This window comes from Zosterops lateralis (assembly GCF_965231275.1).
Source record: "Zosterops lateralis genome assembly, chromosome: 7".
In the NCBI taxonomy this organism is placed as follows: Eukaryota; Metazoa; Chordata; class Aves; order Passeriformes; family Zosteropidae; genus Zosterops; species Zosterops lateralis.
In genome coordinates this window covers 625,168-644,172 of record NC_139767.1, presented here as the reverse complement: position 1 = coordinate 644,172, position 19,005 = coordinate 625,168, and the positions used below count along the sequence as shown (strand labels likewise).

Genomic DNA, 19,005 nt, shown 5'->3' with positions numbered 1-19,005 from the left:
CTCACCACCGGGTGAACCGAGCCGGCTCAAAGGCCGCTGCTAAGCCCGCGCTGGCTGCATTATCTATGGGGATTGGAGGGGCGGGGCGGAGCGGGACGGGGCGGCGGGGGCGGGGGGGGGGGGGGGGGGGGGGCGTGTGCAGGAGTTAATCTCTGCTAGTGGGGAAGAAGGTTTTTGTTTGGGTTTTTTCCCTTTCAAACTCAAACGTGTAATTGAAGAGTGAAATTCTGAAAGCTTGCTCAACGGCTTTGGGTATTTAATCACCTTTAAGGCCAAGAATTGCTCCCCATTCCCTTTCCAATTTAATGGGAAACAGGTTTCTTGTTCCTGCAGGCGCTCTGAAGCTGTTGACCATTGGATAATTGTGCCTTGATATAGCACAAATGCACAATTCTGTCTGCACCATCATCCTTCTAAATACAGAAAAAACCCTTTTTGTTTTTGCTTTAATTGCACTGAATTTGAAGAAGTTCCTGGCCATGGCAGGGGGCTGGAACAAGATGATTTTTAAAGTTCTTTTCTGTGATTCCATGATTGCAAACCTTCCCCCTCCTTGGGGCAGGGGAATAAATAAATAAAAAAATAGATGAAAAATACTCAAAAGGGCCTGCAATAAATCAGATAAAGGGCACCTGTCTGTGGCCAGTGCACACTGATGCTCTGGCTGTGCGATCCAATCTACACAGGAAATGTTTTCCCCACTTCTGCTGTGCAGCAGTGAGATTTTGGGGTGGTTTTGTGTCAACCCCAAACATTTCCTTCTGCTACTGAATCATTTAATTTGCTGCAAACATGGGCAGAGGTCTGCTTTTCCCTTGTGGGTATCCAGAAGACACCTGGCCCCTCTCTGTGTCCTCCAGCCAGGAGTCCTTTCCCTCAGAGCCTGTAATTAGGTTGGGATTTGCTCTGCTCCTGCTGAAGTCTTCCATTAGCACAGCCGTGGAATGGGAACATATTCCCCCATCCTCAGCAGGAACTGGCGTTGCCAGCTTGTGCTGCTGGAAAAAAGGCAGACTGTGCCTTCCCCACAGCCTGGGGAGCTGGGGTTTTTACCACAATTCTTAAAATATATTCTCTGTTGGTCTGTGAGCAGCCCTGCTGAGGAGCCCTGGTTTTCCACACAGGTCCAGCCCCTCCATGTCCCTCTTACTGTGAACTTTCTCCTGCCTCAGCCTGGTGTCAGCCTTTTCTCCCATGCCCAGATAGAGAGGTCCTAAATTCCTGGATGTGAGTGGCCCTGTTATTGCACCTTTCCATCAATGATCACAGTATTTTCCTCCAGACAAACAGCATGAAACACCTCCCGGCCTCTCCCTGCCAGGAACTCCCAGAGCCTTTGACATCCCCTGGAATTTCACCCCACACACTATTTTTCCCTGCATTTTCTCTCTCCCAGGGCAACTTTGCAGGTTACACCAACACATCACACCCAGACAGGGACAACAAATGAGTTTTCCAGGTCCTTGAGAGAGCTTCAGAGAATTCCCTAAGACATCAACCCAACCCAAGGAGAAAGTTTCTACTCCACACAGATCCAAATCCCATCATAAATCCAGGACATTTTGCTGGCACACACTGAACTCCTGCCCCCCATGTGCTTAGGTTGTACATTTAATATTGGACCTTTTTCTTCCCCCTGCAGTGCTCCCACTGCCACAGGCATTCATCTAAAGCACAAAGCCTTGACTTGCTGCCCAGAGGGAGAAACTGCCTCTTCCTCCTTTAAAAATGTAAGGAAAACAAGTGAAATGAAGAAAACTAAACCCAGTGGGAGTCCTGGGAAGGATGTGCCAGCATCAGGTGGGGCATCCACCCCTCACACCCAGCCATGGGCACACATTGGAGGAGCCATGAGGAAACCACCTCAAAATCCTGCTGGATCACATTCATTGCAGCACAGTATCATTTTCTTTGGGATTAACAGATTTCTGGCTGTAAATGTTCCCATGGCTAAAGTAGTGGATGCCACAGCACTGCACTCAACCCTCCCCTTAGGTCTAGACCCTCTGCCCACAGTGAGCTCAGAGCATTCCAGGCGAGATGATGCCTGGCATGGGGACTGGGATCATGTCTGAAACAGCCCCTACCCCTCAAAACAAAACCTCTGCCTCAGCTGGATCACCCAGCAGTGGGATTTCACTCCCAGAAATGAGCTCCCCCAGCTCCTGGGAGCTGCAGGTGCCGTCCCAGCCAGTCGGGAATCCCCAGATCATGGTGCTAAAACAATCACCAGACCCACAATCAGCACACAAATACAGACTCCAGGGAGACCTTAGAGCCCCTTCTGGGCCTGAAGGGACTCCAGGAGAGTTGGAGAGGGATTTGGGATTATGGATGGACAGACAGGACACAGGGAATGGCTTCCCACTGCCAGAGGGCAGGGCTAGATGGGATATTGGGAAGGAATTATTCCCTGTGAGGGTGGGGAGGCCCTGGCACAGGGTGCTCAGAGAAGCTGTGGCTACCCCTGGATCCCTGGAAGTGTCCAAGGGCAGGTTGGACATTGGGGCTTGGAGCAGCCTGGGAGAGTGGAAGGTGTCCCTTCCCACAGCAGAGGGTTGGAATGAGAGGGGACCTCCCGGATCCTTCCAACTCAAAACATTCCATGATTCCCATGAATCACACTGAAGCAGCAGGGGATGCTTCACTGCTGAGGGAATTGTGAGGATCCCAAGTTATCCCTGTGAACTCTCCCCTGCCTCTCCCACGAGGAGCCTTTGATGAATGCCAACCTGCTGCTGCTCCCAGGGAGTCAGTGGAAGGAGTCCAGAACTGAAGCGTGGCCTCCTCCCCTCTGACCACAGGACACTTCCAGGTGACAATCATGGAGCAGACAGATTTTGGATGGTTCAGGGGGCTCCAGAGACAAGCAGGAAGCCAACTGGAGGGAAAACACATATGAAAAAGGCCATGAAAGTTATACAGGTGGAGACCTGGAAAACCAATTGTTTTCTTGCAGGCACTTGCCAACATGCACCTGGGAGCCACAAGCAAACTGGGGAACTCCAGGAACTTTTTCATGATCACTCCAACATAGGCATGGGTATATTTTGTCCAAAAAACCACTCGGGCATCAAGACCCCATTCCACAACACACCAAGAACCCAAGTAGATGAAACATCCCACCCCAGCAAAGGAAAGAAAGATGATCAACAGCAGAAACCCAGGTAGTACTATAATTAACTTTTTTCTTTTATTTACACCACAAGAATAACAAGTTGTCATAATGTGGTACAAAATACTGGACTCCTAATAAAGTTGAAATTGAAGTCGGTACTGTCAGAGAAAGACACCATTGGCCAGTAAAAAAAAGAGAAAGAAAATAGAGAAAAGGAAAAAAAAATAAAATAGAAACAAAGAAAGAAAAAACAAGAATGAGAAAATATTCCAACTCCACCAATTTAAAAGAAAGGACCATCGGAAAATTGAGCACAAAGAATGCTACCATCACTTAAAGTAGGGTCCATACAAGAAGAGTGAAATTGTGTCTAAATTACAGCATAAACCGGTAGCTGCTACCAATGGTGACGTCATACTGAGCATGTATAAGTATAAAGTAGAATATAATATAGTTACAACTTTTGATACTACATATCTGTAATAAGCTCTTGGGTGAATAATGTTTCAACCCCTTCTCCCCCCTCCCCGCCCCCACTTTTATATATATATATATATATATTATATATATAAGTTTGTCATCCTCATAAATTGGAAAATAGCGCCTCCACTATGGAGCACAGAAAAAGTGTTAATTTATTTTCTTTCAATAGGATACTTTTTTTTTTTTCATCATCAATATCAAAGACAAAGTGAAGATGAGCTGAGAATGAGCCCAACTTCATGACAATGAAGAAACACATTTTGCCTTTTGCTGTAAAGTCTTGTTTTTAAACCACAGTGTTGCACAGTACACAACTGCTTAAAGTGAAACCGAGCAATAATACATCATGTAAAAGTAATTTCTTAAAAAAGTTAACGCAGCTGTGCTGAAGAGTTAACTCTTTAAAGTCCTCCTCATCCATCCATCCATCCATCCATCCATCCGTCTGGCTCCTCGGAATGAACAATTCCGTGTGTTGACACAAGGGTTGCATCCAACCTCCCCACCCAGCCTTTGAGAAATCAAAGCAAAAACACCAACCCAAGGGAAAATAATAATAATAACAATAATAATAATAATAATAATGACACAGGCAGTTTACTTGGTGTGTTCGGCATAGTTTCCCTAAAAACACTGTTTCCACATAAATACAATAAACTCTTATTATTGGTTAAGTCACAAGTGCTAGATAAACGTCTCATGTTTTTTTCTTTTTTTCTTAAAATGAGAAATGTTTAAGTAGTCCTTTTTTTATTTATTTACTCTTTTTAACAATAAAAAACAAAATTTCTTATTAAGTTCAGTAAGATTAAAAAAAAAAAATAAAAAGAAAAAAGAAATCCACTCTGCTTCCTTGGTGTGTAGCTGTGTGGGTGAGTGAGTCTGTGTGACAACATCCCAACCTTTAGTCTCTGCAAATGCCACGAGAGGAAAAAAAAGCCCCAATATAAAAACAAAACAAAACTAAAACCAACCCAAAGAACCCCCAAACCACCTCTTTTTTTGTTTGTTTGTTTTTCTTCTCGTTATCATTTTCAAAGCTGCCAAGTTTGGCGTGCAAAATCTGTATACAATATAAAGACATGCCAACCTTACAGACCATGCAACCTCAAGGTGTAGGAAACTTAAAAAAATATATTCATATATATTTATATATATATTTATATATATCAATGCCCGTAAAAGAAGGTGGGCCCAAAAAAGTTTACAAAAGGAAGAATGGAATGAATACATGACCATGACTAATAAAAAAAAGGAATGTTTTGTATTGAAAGTAAAAAAACAAAAACAAAAAAACCCAAAAAACCCCAAAACAAAACAACAAAAAACCCCCACCAAAAAACAAAAACAACAAACAAACAAACAAAAAAACCCCAAAGGTTACTTGTGTACTGCAAACTGGGCCTCACTTCACTGTAAAGAGGATTGAAAGATGTTTCTTTTCTTCCCATGCAGGTACAAACGATGCCCTGGGCAGCACGTGTTGGCATGCGGGAGCATCCCAGGCTCCCACCCCGCTGGCACGGCCGCCCCATGGCAAAGTCATCTGAAATGAAGAAGCTTAATGGCTCAAAAAGGTGAAAAGTCCCCCTGGAGAGCCTCAAAACGAGGGCTCCTTCCCCTCTCTCTGTGCCTGCACTGGCCCCGGAAAGCATCCCTGGGGAAGAGCATCCCCAGGGAAAGTAACAACCCAGGGAAGAGCATTCCCAGGGAAAAGGGGGATGCTGCTAAACAAACCCGCATCGCCAGGAGTTTGGAGGAGATGAGCTCTGTCGTCCCAGGAAAATCTTCCTGTCCCGGCAAAAAGCTGAGGGGAGGGAGGAAGGAAGGAAGGAAGGAAAGAGGAGAGGAGAGGAGAGGAGAGGAGAGGAGAGGAGAGGAGAGGAGAGGAGAGGAGAGGAGAGGAGAGGAGAGGAGAGGAGAGGAGAGGAGAGGAGAGGAGAGGAGAGGAGAGGAGAGGAGAGGAGAGGAGAGGAGAGGGAGAGGGAGAGGGAGAGGGAGAGGGAGAGGAGAGGGAGAGGGAGAGGGAGAGGGAGAGGGAGAGGGGAGGGGAGGGGAGAGGAGAGGAGAGGAGAGGAGAGGAGAGGAGAGGGAGAGGGAGAGGGAGAGGGAGAGGGAGAGGGAGAGGGAGAGGGAGAGGGAGAGGGAGAGGGAGAGGGAGAGGGAGAGGGAGAGGGAGAGGAGAGGGAGAGGAGAGGGAGAGGAGAGGAGAGAGGAGAGGAGAGAGGAGAGGAGAGAGGAGAGGAGAGAGGAGAGAGGATCCCAACAAGCTCCTCTGGATTTTTCAAAGTAACCAGCTCAGCATGGTCAGCCAGCAGCTCCCAGGAACGCAAAAAGGAAGGAAAAAGCTTTGCCATCACCGGGAGGAGAAATGTCAAAAACCTTCCGAGGAAGAGCTGACAATACAAAGGGAGGTGTAAACATGGGCACTGCCCATGGCACAAGGAGCAAAACCCCACATCAGTCACCAAATTCGGCAGTCAGATGGATTTGAGATCACAGCAGCAGCGTGGTTGGATGGAAGAAAATCCCAAACAACAACATCCCCAGGTACATGGCGCTCTCACATGGGGAGATTTTTAGGATATGCTGAGGACAGTCCTTGCCAATGGAGTTTTTTGGGGTTTTAGGACGTACTTGGGTTTGCACAACTCAAATACTGTAGTGTCTGGTTTTGAAACTGCACTAGAATATTGAGGAAGGAAACAAAAGCCTCCAGCGTGGGGTCACACTCTTGATTCCTCCCATGAGTGAGTCCTGAACGGAATAAAAGCAGCTGCTTCGAGAACTGGAAAGAAGAGAAGTTACTGGAAGCAACCCTGCCAGTCACCGTGGGAACAGGATAAAAGAAGGAACGGTGGTTAAGGAGAAGCTGTGCTGGGATGAGGAAAGTGCTGTCCTACACTGCTGGAGGAAGGCACACGGGGAGCACCGTCTCCACAAAGACGTTCTGCTCTCCATGGCAGGGCTTGCGGCCTCTCCCACCTGGCATTCCTGGGAGGCAGTGACTGCCTTGGGGTGGGGGGCGAAAAAAAAGCCTCCAAAAACCCCTCCCAGCGCTTGGAAGAAGAAGAAGAGGGGACAAAAAGATGGAGAGAGGAGGTGGGGAGTTTGCGGGCATGTCTGGCGGAGAGAAAATGCCGGCGGTGCCGGAGTGTCCAAGGAGCCTTCCCGAGGGCAGGCAGTGCCAGGAGCCACAGGCCAGACAAAGGCATCGCCCACTGAACGCTACCAGGTTAAGAAAATTCCTTATTTTCTTTACATAGCTACTACAAGAGAGCTGAGGAAATATACAGTTGGCGGAATCAGTACAACAAAAGAGCCCATCGCAGTCCCTCATCCTCCTCTTCCTCGGTAAAACGTGCCCTTCCCAGAAAAAAACAAACTCTGTCAATCTGCCCACAGTTCCTTACACCTGCAGAAAGCTGCTCACTGTACAAAAGAGTTGAGGAAAAAGAGAGAAAACAATACAGAAAATAATAATTTAAAAATCTAATTTAAAAAAATAAAAAAAAGAAAAGGAAAATCCATGTATTATAAGCAAGAAAAGAGGGAGGAAGAGAAAGGTTTAGATGCTATTGCCGTTCGGAAAGGAAACCTGCCAAATGGAAAAGAAATGTCAGAGTCACACAAACAAGGCTTCTGGAGGGTTTTGGGAAATATCCATATAAAAATTAACAGTAAATTCAGCATCTTTGCTATAAAAAACTCTATTTTTTTTTTGTTTTTGTTAGAAAAGGATCACAACTAAAAACCTTAAATTAAAATACAAATGTTTAGGGTAGTTGCCCAGTGGCTAAAGTGTTGGCTTTCTGAAAAACTTCCCAACCTGTCACCTGAAAGTCCTCGAGTTTCAACCTGGATCCTTTTCCAAAAGCACCTTTGATGTTCCAATTCCCAAATCTGTCCCTAGGGAGCTTCCAATGGCTACTGTTAGAGTATGCATTTATTACATATATTTTTTTTGTTTTTCTATAAATGCATCATAAATATTTTTCTCGATAATTCATAGGAATCCAGTTTCTAAGCTTGTAATACATTTGGAATATACATTATACACATATATATATTTATACCTAACAATTTAAGCAATATCTCATGCTAGTTGCTTTTAATAAAAAGCATTCCAGTCTTAAAACCTGCATTTGTGTCTAATACATGCTTCGACAATCAAATTGATAAGTTCAATTACTAGATAAGGTAGAAGAGAGAGAAAACATTTGAAAATTGGTTGTTAAAAATGGCTGAATTTCAAAGACCCAACAGTATTTGCCACTTTTTTGGCAACTACCTTAATTTTTTTTCCTTTTTTTTTCTTTTTTTCCTTTTTTTTTTCTCTGAAACAGCAATGAAAGAAAACAAAACAAATCTGAACTTGCTGACAGTTTTTGGAGACACTCTGTTCAGCTGATGCCTGCTTCCCACCATCATGCCAGCACAAGCCAAAAAGTCTTCCTTCCTGATGGCAGTCCTTGGCTTTCCCAACCAGAGGAAAAATATTCAGGAACTGCTGTGTTCTTTGTGGGTTTTTTTTTGTTGTTGGTGGTGGTTTTTTGTTTTGTGTGTGTGTTTTGTTTTTTTTAATTAATTTTTACTTAAGGCAATGTTCCTCAAACTTCAGAAAATCCAGCTGCACCAAATCCATCAATTAAAAAAAAAAGGCACAAACTCATCTTCAGATGGCTTTGGAGACAATAAAGCCGACTCCATCTGGGCTACCATTCCCCCCCTTCTGCTTCCCTTTCCTTTAGGTGTCAGATGAGTCCCTCATTCCCTGTCCCTCCCTGTTAAAAATTCAGCATCATCTCCCAATGTTCCCGTTCCGACAAGAGTTGTTGTTGACTCACAGGCAGGCAAGAGCTATTTCCAAATATTCAAGAAATGAAAGTACACAATGGGTTGAGTGGTTCAAGCGGAGATTGCTCAGTTGTGGGTAATCAACTTTGTAAGCACCAGTTTTATGTTAAGGTTTGTTTGATTTGTGTTGTTGAATCTTTGATTTCTTTATTATTCTTTTGTTTTTGTTCTTTTGTTTGGCAACTCTGCCAAAGACTTCCTGGGCATCGTTCCTCTTTCCGCTCCCGGTGAGGACCAGAGGAAGAGTGCCCAATGTGTCAGTCCTTTGCTGCTCTTCACCAGCATTTTTTTTCGGCAAAAAGAGACTCAAAGTTGCGGAGAGATTTGGTTTTTTGTGTCGCTTGCTTTGCTTTACACCTGGCTGTCCTTCCGTGTTCAGGAAACAACCGTAACAGGACGCAGGAGTAACAAGAGAAAGCTTCTTGGCAGAGCTTCAAGACGAAGACAGACAGGAGAACTCCAGCTTGAAGGTGGGTGCTACAGGGGAGGCTCCTCTTCCATGGGTTCGTCCTCAGGTCTGAGGGATTGTGCAGCCAGGCAGGGTGGGAGAGGGAGTGGAGAGAGAAAAGAGGGTTGGGAATGACAGTTTGACAATTTGTGGTGACAAGTCTCACTCCTTATGTTCCCATCGCCTTCCCACCCAGCCAGCTGGGATCACCTGGAATTAAAACTTGCCATGAAGAAGGGCTTTTGGACAATCTCACTTGGGCAACATTAACATTACCCCCAGCAAAATAAGTTCTTTTTTGCAGCCCAAAATCATGCTTGGAGCAGAAGGCTCAGGTACAGGGTGCACCACAGAGCTCATAGCTCTGCTGCTCTCCTGCAGCCTGGGAGGTCTTTTGGGAACCCACAGAGGAGAGGGGAAGTGTGGAACACAGCAGCCGTGGCTGAAAGGAGAGGATTAACCTGGAAGGCTGCTCCTCCCCTGCTTGGGCAGACCTGGAAATGTCATGGGAAACCACTGACCTCTTCTCTGCTGGCTTCACGCCCACCGACAGCGACGCCATGGCCGTCACTGTCTCCGCCTCCTCGTTCTCACACTTCTGGGCCTCCACCAGGGAATATCCCACCGTGGAGGCGAAACGCTGGAGGGAATGCCAGTACTTGCCTGGAGGAGAGGTGACAACAGGCCCATCAGGGCATCATTCCAGCTGCTGCCTTCCCAAACTTGGCCACCAGCTCAGAACTGCCCATGGAACACTCATCTGATTCATACTCTCACTTTAAGGCCCTTAGGTGTTCAAAAAATAATTCCTTTTCCACTTTGAATCCCTCAGAAACTTCTAGACCTAAGGACAAGTGCGCCTGGAAATGTCTCTCTATCAAAAAATGCAGGAGAGAGAAGGATGGAGTCCAGGTCTGGATCCAGCTGCTGACTGCCACGTGCTTTCAGTGGGCAAATTCCTGAAGACTAAAGAAGTCCAAGGTCTATTTAGAGCCACTAAACTTGGAAAAGACCTCCAAGATCACCAAGTCCAAGGTTCAACCTCCAATGTATTTTTAATATTGGCAGTTGGACATCCTTTTGCATTGGGAAGAGCACAGGGAAGGCTCCAGAGGAAAGGATTCCAAAAATTTCTCCAGGCAAAGTTCAATGCAATGATTTTAAACTTCTTGGCTAAATAAACCTAAAATACCAACAACTGCCAGCAAAAGTCATAGAATATCCTTGGAAGGGACCTAGAGGAATCATCGAGTCCAACTCCTGGCCCTCCACAGGACATCCCAAGAATCCCACCTTGTGCCTGAGAGCCTGCTTCACTTCCATGCCTATCTGCTCCTAATTAATGGATGCCACAACACCCAACAAGACTTCTGTTATCCAGATATACTTTATTGCTTTTGAAGAAGTAAGAGCCCTTTCTAAGGGCAGGACAGTCTATCCTCTACAGAGATTTCAGAGCTTTTAATTATTGTTGGGTTAACAGCTGGACTGGATCATCCTGAAGGTCTTTTCCAACTTAACCTGTGCTCTGATTCTGCAATTCCCCCTAAAGGCCGAAAGCCTTGCTGGGCATGGCTCCATCCACAGTAACACCAGTTTGCGGCTGCACAGAAACCCAGTTTGAGGTGCAGTGACTGCCAGGAAACTGGGAAATGGGAGCATGGAGCTGGCAGAATGGTGGAGAAGCCCGAGGGATATCCCCCAGAGGACCAGTTGGGTCAGTAGGGCTGCACTCACTGTGGATCTCGATGACTTTCTCCATGGAATGCACCGCGTTAGCATTTGCTCTCTGCTGGAACACCTTCTCTGGAAGAGGGTCAAGCTAGACAGAAAGAGAGGAACACCAAAGGAATGTTACACTAAACCCCAGAATGGTTTTGGTGGGAAGGGATATTAAAGCTCATTCCATTCCATCTCCTGTCACAGGCAGGGACACCTCCCACTAGTCAGTTCTGCAGTGGGAACGTTGCCTGTGCCATCCTAGGGAAAGGCCTGACAACACTGCTGGAGGAATATTTTAGGATTTATCTGATTTCCTTTAGAAAAACCCAAGAAGAGGAGACACCTCTGCCCTCCCAGGTTCTCCACTAATGAACGAATGAATCCCAAACTTCCAAGGTGGGCTGTCCAAAACAAGAGATGTCCACTGTTAACTATGCTGAAAACAGCACTCAAGGCCCAGCCAGGGATGTTCCCCAGCAAAGAACAGCCAGAGTTTAGTAGTTAAGAATGTCTATAGCAAAGTTTAACTTCTGCTCAAAGGCAAGAGAAGCTGCAGCAAAGACTGCTCTTATGAGCACATGATAGCCATTCCAAAGGTACTTTGCGGGATGCCGCATTCCAGATTCAGTAATTGTGGATTGCACTTTTTATTAATTCTCCAGTCTAAAAATAGTTCTGCTCCAAACTGGTTTCTGTATGACATTAAGTGAAGGCAAAAGCAATTCCTGGGTAAGTCTTTGAGCAAGAGCTTTCCAAGGCCTCTTGGTTGACACTGAGACAAAGCATGTTCCTGATTCCAGAGCTCACTCATCCTCCTGAAGTAACACTCACAAACAGCCTCAGCCTGTGCAAAAGGGAGCAAAAACCTCTGGGCATGAGGCACCTGGTTTTCATCACCTTCTTGTCTGAAGGGAGAAGCTGGTGATGCCCACGGTGGACTGAGCAGCTCTGCAGGGTAACAGGAGAGGAACAGTGGCTAACTGGTCTGGACTGCCATCAGCAGACCTCGGAATCATGGAATGCCAGGGGGTGAAGGGATCTTAGAACTCATCTCATTCCACCCCCTGCTATGGGCAGAGACACTTTCCACCAACCCAGATTGCTTCATGCCCTGTTCAGCCTGGCCTTGGACACTTCCAGGGATCTAAGGGCAGCCGTAGCTTCTCTGGGCACCCTGTGCCACAGCCTCTGCACCCTCACAGGCAACAACTCCTTCTCAATATCCCATTTAACCCTGTCCTCTGTGGTTAAAATGGATTAAAACCATTCCCCCTTTTCCTGTCCCATCAGGACCTTGTCCAAAGTTCCTGTCCAGCTCTCTTGGAGATGCTTTAGGCACTGGAAGACTTCTCCCTGGAGCCTTCTCCAGGCTCATTAACCCAAACTTTCTCAGACTTGTATCAAAGTCTCTTTCTGCACCAAACCTACCTCTGATTCCCACTGAAGCCCTGTGAGCTTTGCACAGCTCTGCCACCACAGCAGTGCAGGTCCATTCCCCAGCCCTGAGCCCCTCCCCCAGTGCAGTAATCAGCTGCACAGCCCCAGCTCAGGTTTAATTTTCTGGCCAGTTGGAAAGGAGCTGGCTCCTGTACTCGCCCCGTGCTTCTCCCAATGCGGGAGTTTTGATCTCTGCTGGTGGATGTCAATGCTCGAGGGACTGGCACCATTCCCCTCATTTCCTACCAGCCCTGGTGGAGCTCCAGGACGGCTCCTGAGCCAGTCCAGCTCCCTGCAGCCCACCCTGGCCACAGCTGCCTGTCCATGCGTGTGCAGGCAGGATCCTCCGACACGCTGTAGATCAAACTGCATCAAAGGGCCGCGGCACAGAGCTGCAGCCGTTCCCCCTGACTCCCTTGCCTTCAAAAGGCTCGAGGAAAGATCTGCATAAAACAAGTGTTTCCTACTTTCTGATGTGTGGGTAAGCCAGGGAATATTACCCTATCTGCACAGCCCACCTAGGACAAGTGAGAGCAGGTCTGTGTTTAGGTGTCCTTGTATCCATGATTAAAATAATCAATGTTTTTTTTACCTTTATGAATCAATATTCCCTCTGCTCAATGAAACCATTCAGACAGCTCACAACATCCAAGGTATCCTGAGCTCTCCCCACAGCCTTACACTCCCTAATACATCCATGGCTTGAATCAACAACAACCTCCAAGCATTATTTCCACTACTTCCCTTTGAAAGTGCATCCTACACCCAAAGGTGGATGGAGCCAGAGGACTTGTCTGTGGTGACCACTTGAAACAGATGGGTGCTGCAATAAACACATCATAGAATCCTAGATCTGACTTATAAGGGACCTTAGAGCTCATCCAGTCCCAACCCCTGCCAGGGATACGCACACGTTCCACTATCCCAGGTTGCTCCACACCTCATCCAGCCTAGCCTTGGACACTACCAGGGATCCAGGGACAGCCACAGCTTCTCTATGAAATCTGCGTAAGTGCTCTACCACTGGAACCCTCCTGTTTCCATGCTGGTGTGGCAGCTGCCTCCCGAGTTTTCAGCTGTCCCAAGGCCTGAGTGGAGGCTAGAGCCATTCCCTGTGCCCAGAGCAGTCTCAGAACTGCCTGGCCAAGCACAAGGAGCAGGATGTTCCCTGGACACTGCGATCAGGGATGCTGGATGATGGAAGCAGGTGCTTTTGATGAATCCCAGCTGGTTTATCTCTTGGCCTAGCTACTCCAGCCTCCCCCTTAACGCTGAGTGAAGACAGAGCACTTCTCCAACAGACTGGAAGTCAAACTGCTCCACACCTCCATGCAGATCCAAGCTCCCTTCTCCATCTCCCCAGACACCTGATGGTCACTGAACTACAATCCTTTGCAGAAATCAGCTCCCTCTGGAACAGACCCACTGCTTGGCTCCTCTCGTGCTGCACCTCAGCCCAAACTAACTGTACTCAAAAGCCCTCAAACATGGTTTCAAGTTGCACCAAAAGGAGGTTTAGGTTGGATATTAGGGAAAACTCCTTCACTGGAAGCATGCTTAGGCATTGAGTCAGGCTGCTCAGGGCAGTGGTGGAGTCACCATCCCTGCAGGGATTTCAAAGATGTGTACATGTAGCATTTTTTTTTTTCATCCCACCAATGCTAAAATTCGGGGCGGGGGGGGGGGGGGGGGGGAGGCAGAAAAGATGGAGTATCTAAAGTTTTCTCTGTAGGAAAATACCCTGAGCTCTTCAGAATCTAACATCCTGCTGTACTTCTCTGTCTGGCTCTTATCTTGCAACCACACTCCCTAACCTTTCTGGCCAATACCTCTGACACAGCTAAGGCTTTTCCTACACAGCAAAGTGCAGAAAATAGAAAATATAACTCCAAGGAAAAAATCCAGTTGCAAACCATGTCAAGCAATCTGCCCCATGCAGCAGGCACATGCTGTGAGACTAGAGAGAGGAGCAAAGAGAAGGGAGGGCTTGCACAGCAAATTCAGAAATTAATTAAAAGATGTTTTTTTTTTTTTCCAAAGAGCACAAAGCAAGTTATTTGGAGAAAGAACAAACCCAAAAAATCATTCCTGGCTGTTTCCCTCATCACATGGACTGCAAAGCACAGGTGGTTTTTAAGTGAAAAACAAACACTCTTTAAAGCACCAAGTATCCAAAGGACACAAAACAACAACAGAAACTTGGCAGACGGGAGGATGATACACCCAAAGTCGAGGGGGGAGGAGGTTTTGGGGGTGCCTGTACCTCGTTTCCCAGTAGGGCAGACACACAAGCCTCCGAGGCATCACAGATGGCTGTGAGGTCGTGGCCACCCTCAAGGGCCAGCACAACGCGGCCCCCGGCCAGGCCCATCAGCTGCTTCGTCAGGTACCCAAAGCCTGCAACAGAGAACAGAGGAAATGCAGGAGAAGGGCAAAGGTGGCAGCTGGAATCAGGCTCCTGGCGGAGGATCAAAGAATTAGGGAGAGGAATTACATCATATTAAAAACCCAGCAGGGATCTGAAAGGGCTCAGCGCATAACACGAGCCAGGTTGGGCTTCAACGCACTTGCTGCACGATTCCAGCCATGGCGTCCCTGGGATGGATCCGTGTGTCCCCACCAGCACCACCCCAGCTGAGAGCATCACCATCCTCCCCTTGCCACCCCTCAGCACCCCAAATTAAAGCCAGCAGCCAACATTCCCTCTGGGAGCAGGGAAAGGGGTGAACTTCTGCTGGATGTTACTTTGGGGGAGGGAGGAGGAAGGGGAATTGGCCCAGTTTGGGTTGGGATAGCAGCAGTGCAGTGCCCCAGAGAGATTTAGGTTTGACATATCGTTCTCAGCAGACGGCTCTTCCCGTCCATAATATGCTATAAAAATTCCAGGGGCACCCGGCACTTTGATCAGATGACACACAATACATTTCTGCCCCTTTAAACAAAACAGAACCAAGTGGTGAGGATTTAAAAAACATGTCCTCAAAGCAACCTTCCCCCTCCAGGAGAGAAAGAAAAAAAAAATAAAAATCAAGAAGCCAAACAAAGAAAAAGTCAGAGATTTTCTACCCTCCATCCCCACTCCCTGCTTTCTGCTTTGGAGTGAACCTCTTTGCAAATTAACAGGCAGAGAAAAACATCCACTGCTGAGCCCATAACTGGTTTTGTGAGAGGAGCAGAGCATGGCAAATTCAACCAGCAGGTAAACAAGACCTTCCCTTTCCCAAGTGTTTCTGGATATTTCAAGGAACTTGTCTCTTGTAAACCTATTTCACTTTATTCTTATATAAAGTTTATAGGTTCAGCTCCCTTACAGAGTTAAAGTTCATTGTAGAGAACAACCTTCCTAGCTGGAAGAAACGCTTAAAAAATAATAATACGACCCTTTTTGCAAGAAAAACTGTCCTCTGGATCAATCTGAATGAAACAGTGCTAGGTAAACTCCACATAACCTGGGTGGGGAATTTCAGTGCATCCCAGACCTGAAGCAAAAAGGAGCATTTGGGGGGTCTCTGTAATTAATTCAAAGGTGGAGAGCAAAAGCATTCAGCTCAAAATTTTAATAAGGTATCCTGGAGGAAGAAATGGACCTGTGATAGCAATGAGAGTGTTTACAGCTGGTATTGCCTTTTCCTGCAATTTTGTATTAAAACCAGCATAACTCTCTAATTCAGCAGAGATGTGACTACAAATAAATTACATAGTATTACATATTGAATACTTCAAAGTTGAAATATGCAATGTTTAAAAGAAAAAAAAACAAAAAACAAAAAACAAAAAACAAAAAACCAAAAAAAAGAAACAAAGGAAAAATAACTCAGGCTTCAGCCAGGCCAAAATATGCGTTATAAAAAGATAAACACCTGAAAATTCAAAGAAAAAGGATGGAAGTTTTGCCATTGAAATGAAAGATGTCAAATAGATCCCACAAAGTAAAATCTGGGAACACTGCCCCTTAATCTCTAGGACAGCAGCAAAAGTAAAGCCCCCACTTACATTTTGCTGACAGATTATATCCTCCGAGAGGTGTGGGGTGCCCTTCCACAGCATCGAAACCAGATGACACCAGCACAACGTCTGGGGCAAACTCGTTGGCAATGGGCATCACTACTGTCCTGCAACACAAAATATCCATGGCACACACATTAGGGTGGCTCCTTATTCCCTTATTCCATGGACAGCAAAGCCCATCTATTTTCCTACAAGGTGAGAGCCTGGCTGGAAGAACTCCTTACCATTTGGTAAACACAAGGGGTAACAACTTATGTACATAGGAATAAGGGTAAAATAAGAGGGCATCTGGCACAGGCTGCAAAACTACCTGGGAAACCTCAGCCCAAGGCATTATCTCAAAGTCCTCCCTCAAAACATCTCCTATAGGCTTGGCAAAATGATTTCTTCCTCCCGTGCTGCACTTCTCATTTCCCACAACAAAAGGCTGGGAGTGTCCCATGGGGCAACTCCCATAGGACACTTTAGCAACTTTAGAATGCAAATATTCCACCCAAATCCACCTCTCCCAAGGCCAGTTCCCTGTCCTCTGACGTTTTGTTCACTAAAAAATGGATGGAATTGCTCAGCATCCCCATCCTATTGACTGTTAAAGTTGTATTTAAATGAAATGAGGGGTCTGTTCCTGTGGTTTCTCACCAAAAGTCCTTTTTCCCCTCTGGTTTCTCTCTCTCCAAACTCCACAATTTCTCCTCAAAACCTACACGAGGTTGCAAGCATCCCATTCCCCACATCAAGACACACTTCCCAAATTAGGTTTTTTTCCATTTACTGAATTCTGGATGTATTCCTAGGGCAACCTGACCTGTAATTTTCCCACTTCCCCATCCTAAGAACAGCCACCAGAGTCAGGATAACTTTCTCCAGCAGGAACTGAAGTTATTTTTACCCACATCCCACAGCATGGACCTGTAAATCTTTGCCAAGTACCTCACTTTATTGAGTCAAGAATTTATGTGATGCTCTAAAAACAGAGCCCAGGGGGGCCTGTTCCATGGTGAGATGGCTCAAGTGTTATCAGGATGCTCATAAAAGTTCCCAGTTTTTGCCACGACGATATTAAACAGCTACAAGACATCTGCCAGAGTCAGCAGTTCGTGACATCCAGCTAAGCTTGTGCCTCTCGACAGGGCTAATTTTTAACGGGGCATCAACCTCTGCCAGGCACTGACTAAACCCATCCCACAGTCTCCACTGCCACCACAGAGCAGGGACAGGCACCCAGACACCAAAAAAATGCCCCCCACATGCCTCCAAGCTTTATTTTTTTCCAGCTATCTGCCACAGCAACCCCAGAGCCTCCTGGGATCACTGCTGATCTGTGTGTGCACACACAGAGACCTCTGCAAGAAAAACGGGATGTCATTTTCCCTTAATCTGCACAAAATCTCAACAAGGAATTTGAATTTTCTCCTCTAACAATGTGATTTCCCTCTCCATTTTGTCCTTGGGGGATGATTCCATGAGGAAGACAAGAGCACAGTTCTGCCTGGTGACTTTACAGTTTGGTAAAACCCACAGGCACTTTCAGTAAAATCCACCTCCCTCACCAAGGCCTGAATTAGCAATTCCAGAGCAAGTGCAGCGGCTGAGGGTTTATTTTCCCTGAGCTTTGAAGTGCTGCTGAGCTCTTTCATTCCTAACCCAAGGAAAACTGCTCAAATCATCAGATTTATTTCCCCTACTCCCTGAGTTATGATGCCATGGGAGCTGCTAGGATCTCAGTGGAAGTGTGGGGTCACCAGAGCCAGCCCAAACCTGCAACCCCAAGGGATGGTCCATCAGCACTGAGCAACCCAAGGGATCACATATCCATGGGGATTCTCAGCCATGGGACAGCTCATGGAGCACAGAATGGTTGGGAAGGACCTTAAAGACCATCTCATTCCAATCCTGGCACGTGTGTCGAATCCAGAGACTCCTGAGGAATGGGACAGCTGGTCACCCTTGGCTGGAGGTGCCTGTGGGTGACAATGACAGAGTGACCCCTCCAGCACAGCTACACGGTCCCCAGGGCTAACCTTGAACTTTGCTGGGGCAGTTTTAGGAGAGCAAAAGCCCTCCTCCTAATTCCAGTACGACAACAGCATCCCAGAGCCACAGCCCCAGCTCTGTTTGATGCTCTCCACAGATGTAAAACTTGATCCAGGAGGGCCAAAGCCAGCACTCCCTCACTTTGCCTTTTTAATGGTAAGAAAAAACCCCAAAATATGGTGTGCTTCTGAGATTCCATCTGCGGACAGCGTTTTGGACACATCTCATCCAGCTTTTTGCTTTTTAATTTTCCCTTGTCCGCAGATAAAACCAGCCCCTTCACTCAGATCCACCTCAGTAAAGCCAAACTCTCCAGAGGAATGAGAATTAAACTGCAAACAGCTCCGTGGCTCTGCCCTGCTGATGAGACTTTCTGAAAAGCCATAAACCCAGGAGATAAGCAGTTCTGCCTGGAATTGGGTCTTTTAAGGAATGGCTGAGGTGGCTGTAAAGTTATTCACAGAGAAATGAATACTCCTAACATTGAATATTCATTCAATCCATGTAGAATTTTTTTAAAAAAAAGGAAACTGAAATTTCCCAAATTTCAGAACCTTGTTTTGCTTGCTTAAAATAAATGAAATCCTTTTATTTGCCTGGTTACAGCTGAGCTGAACGGCTCTACACGAAAGCAAACTGATGGCTGCAACCAGCAAAACCCCCCCATTGTGCTCTGCAATCACCTGGGAGAGAGAAAACAAAAATAAATGCAATTTTAGATCTAGTTTCCAGAAGGCTGAATGAACAATTTTTAGCCTGGCATTAGCCAATTCCCCAATTAAATGCCTAATAAATAACAAGCAGATGAAACAATCCTACAGAGGATTATTTTGGGCTTTAAATGCTCAATTGCAGCAAGTAAATTGGTGAAACTTAGAAGGCTGAACACTTTTTTAGA

At 46.3% G+C, this 19,005-nt stretch overlaps 1 protein-coding gene across 6 annotated transcripts in view; it reads right to left on the bottom strand.

Annotated features, from left to right (window-relative positions):
* Positions 1-5,853: 5,853 nt before the first annotated feature.
* Positions 5,854-19,005, bottom strand: part of HDAC4 (histone deacetylase 4) — a 172,319-nt gene continuing 159,167 nt past the window's right edge. For all 6 annotated transcript variants that reach the window (XM_083865588.1, XM_083865586.1, XM_083865590.1 and 3 more), the window contains 5 exons: positions 16,059-16,177; positions 14,329-14,462; positions 10,644-10,728; positions 9,428-9,569; positions 5,854-8,975 (listed from right to left, as the gene is read on the bottom strand). In XM_083865588.1, the coding sequence (XP_083721714.1) occupies positions 8,936-8,975; positions 9,428-9,569; positions 10,644-10,728; positions 14,329-14,462; positions 16,059-16,177 (520 nt within the window). In that variant the 3' untranslated portion in view covers positions 5,854-8,935. The remainder of the gene's footprint in view (positions 8,976-9,427; positions 9,570-10,643; positions 10,729-14,328; positions 14,463-16,058; positions 16,178-19,005) is intronic.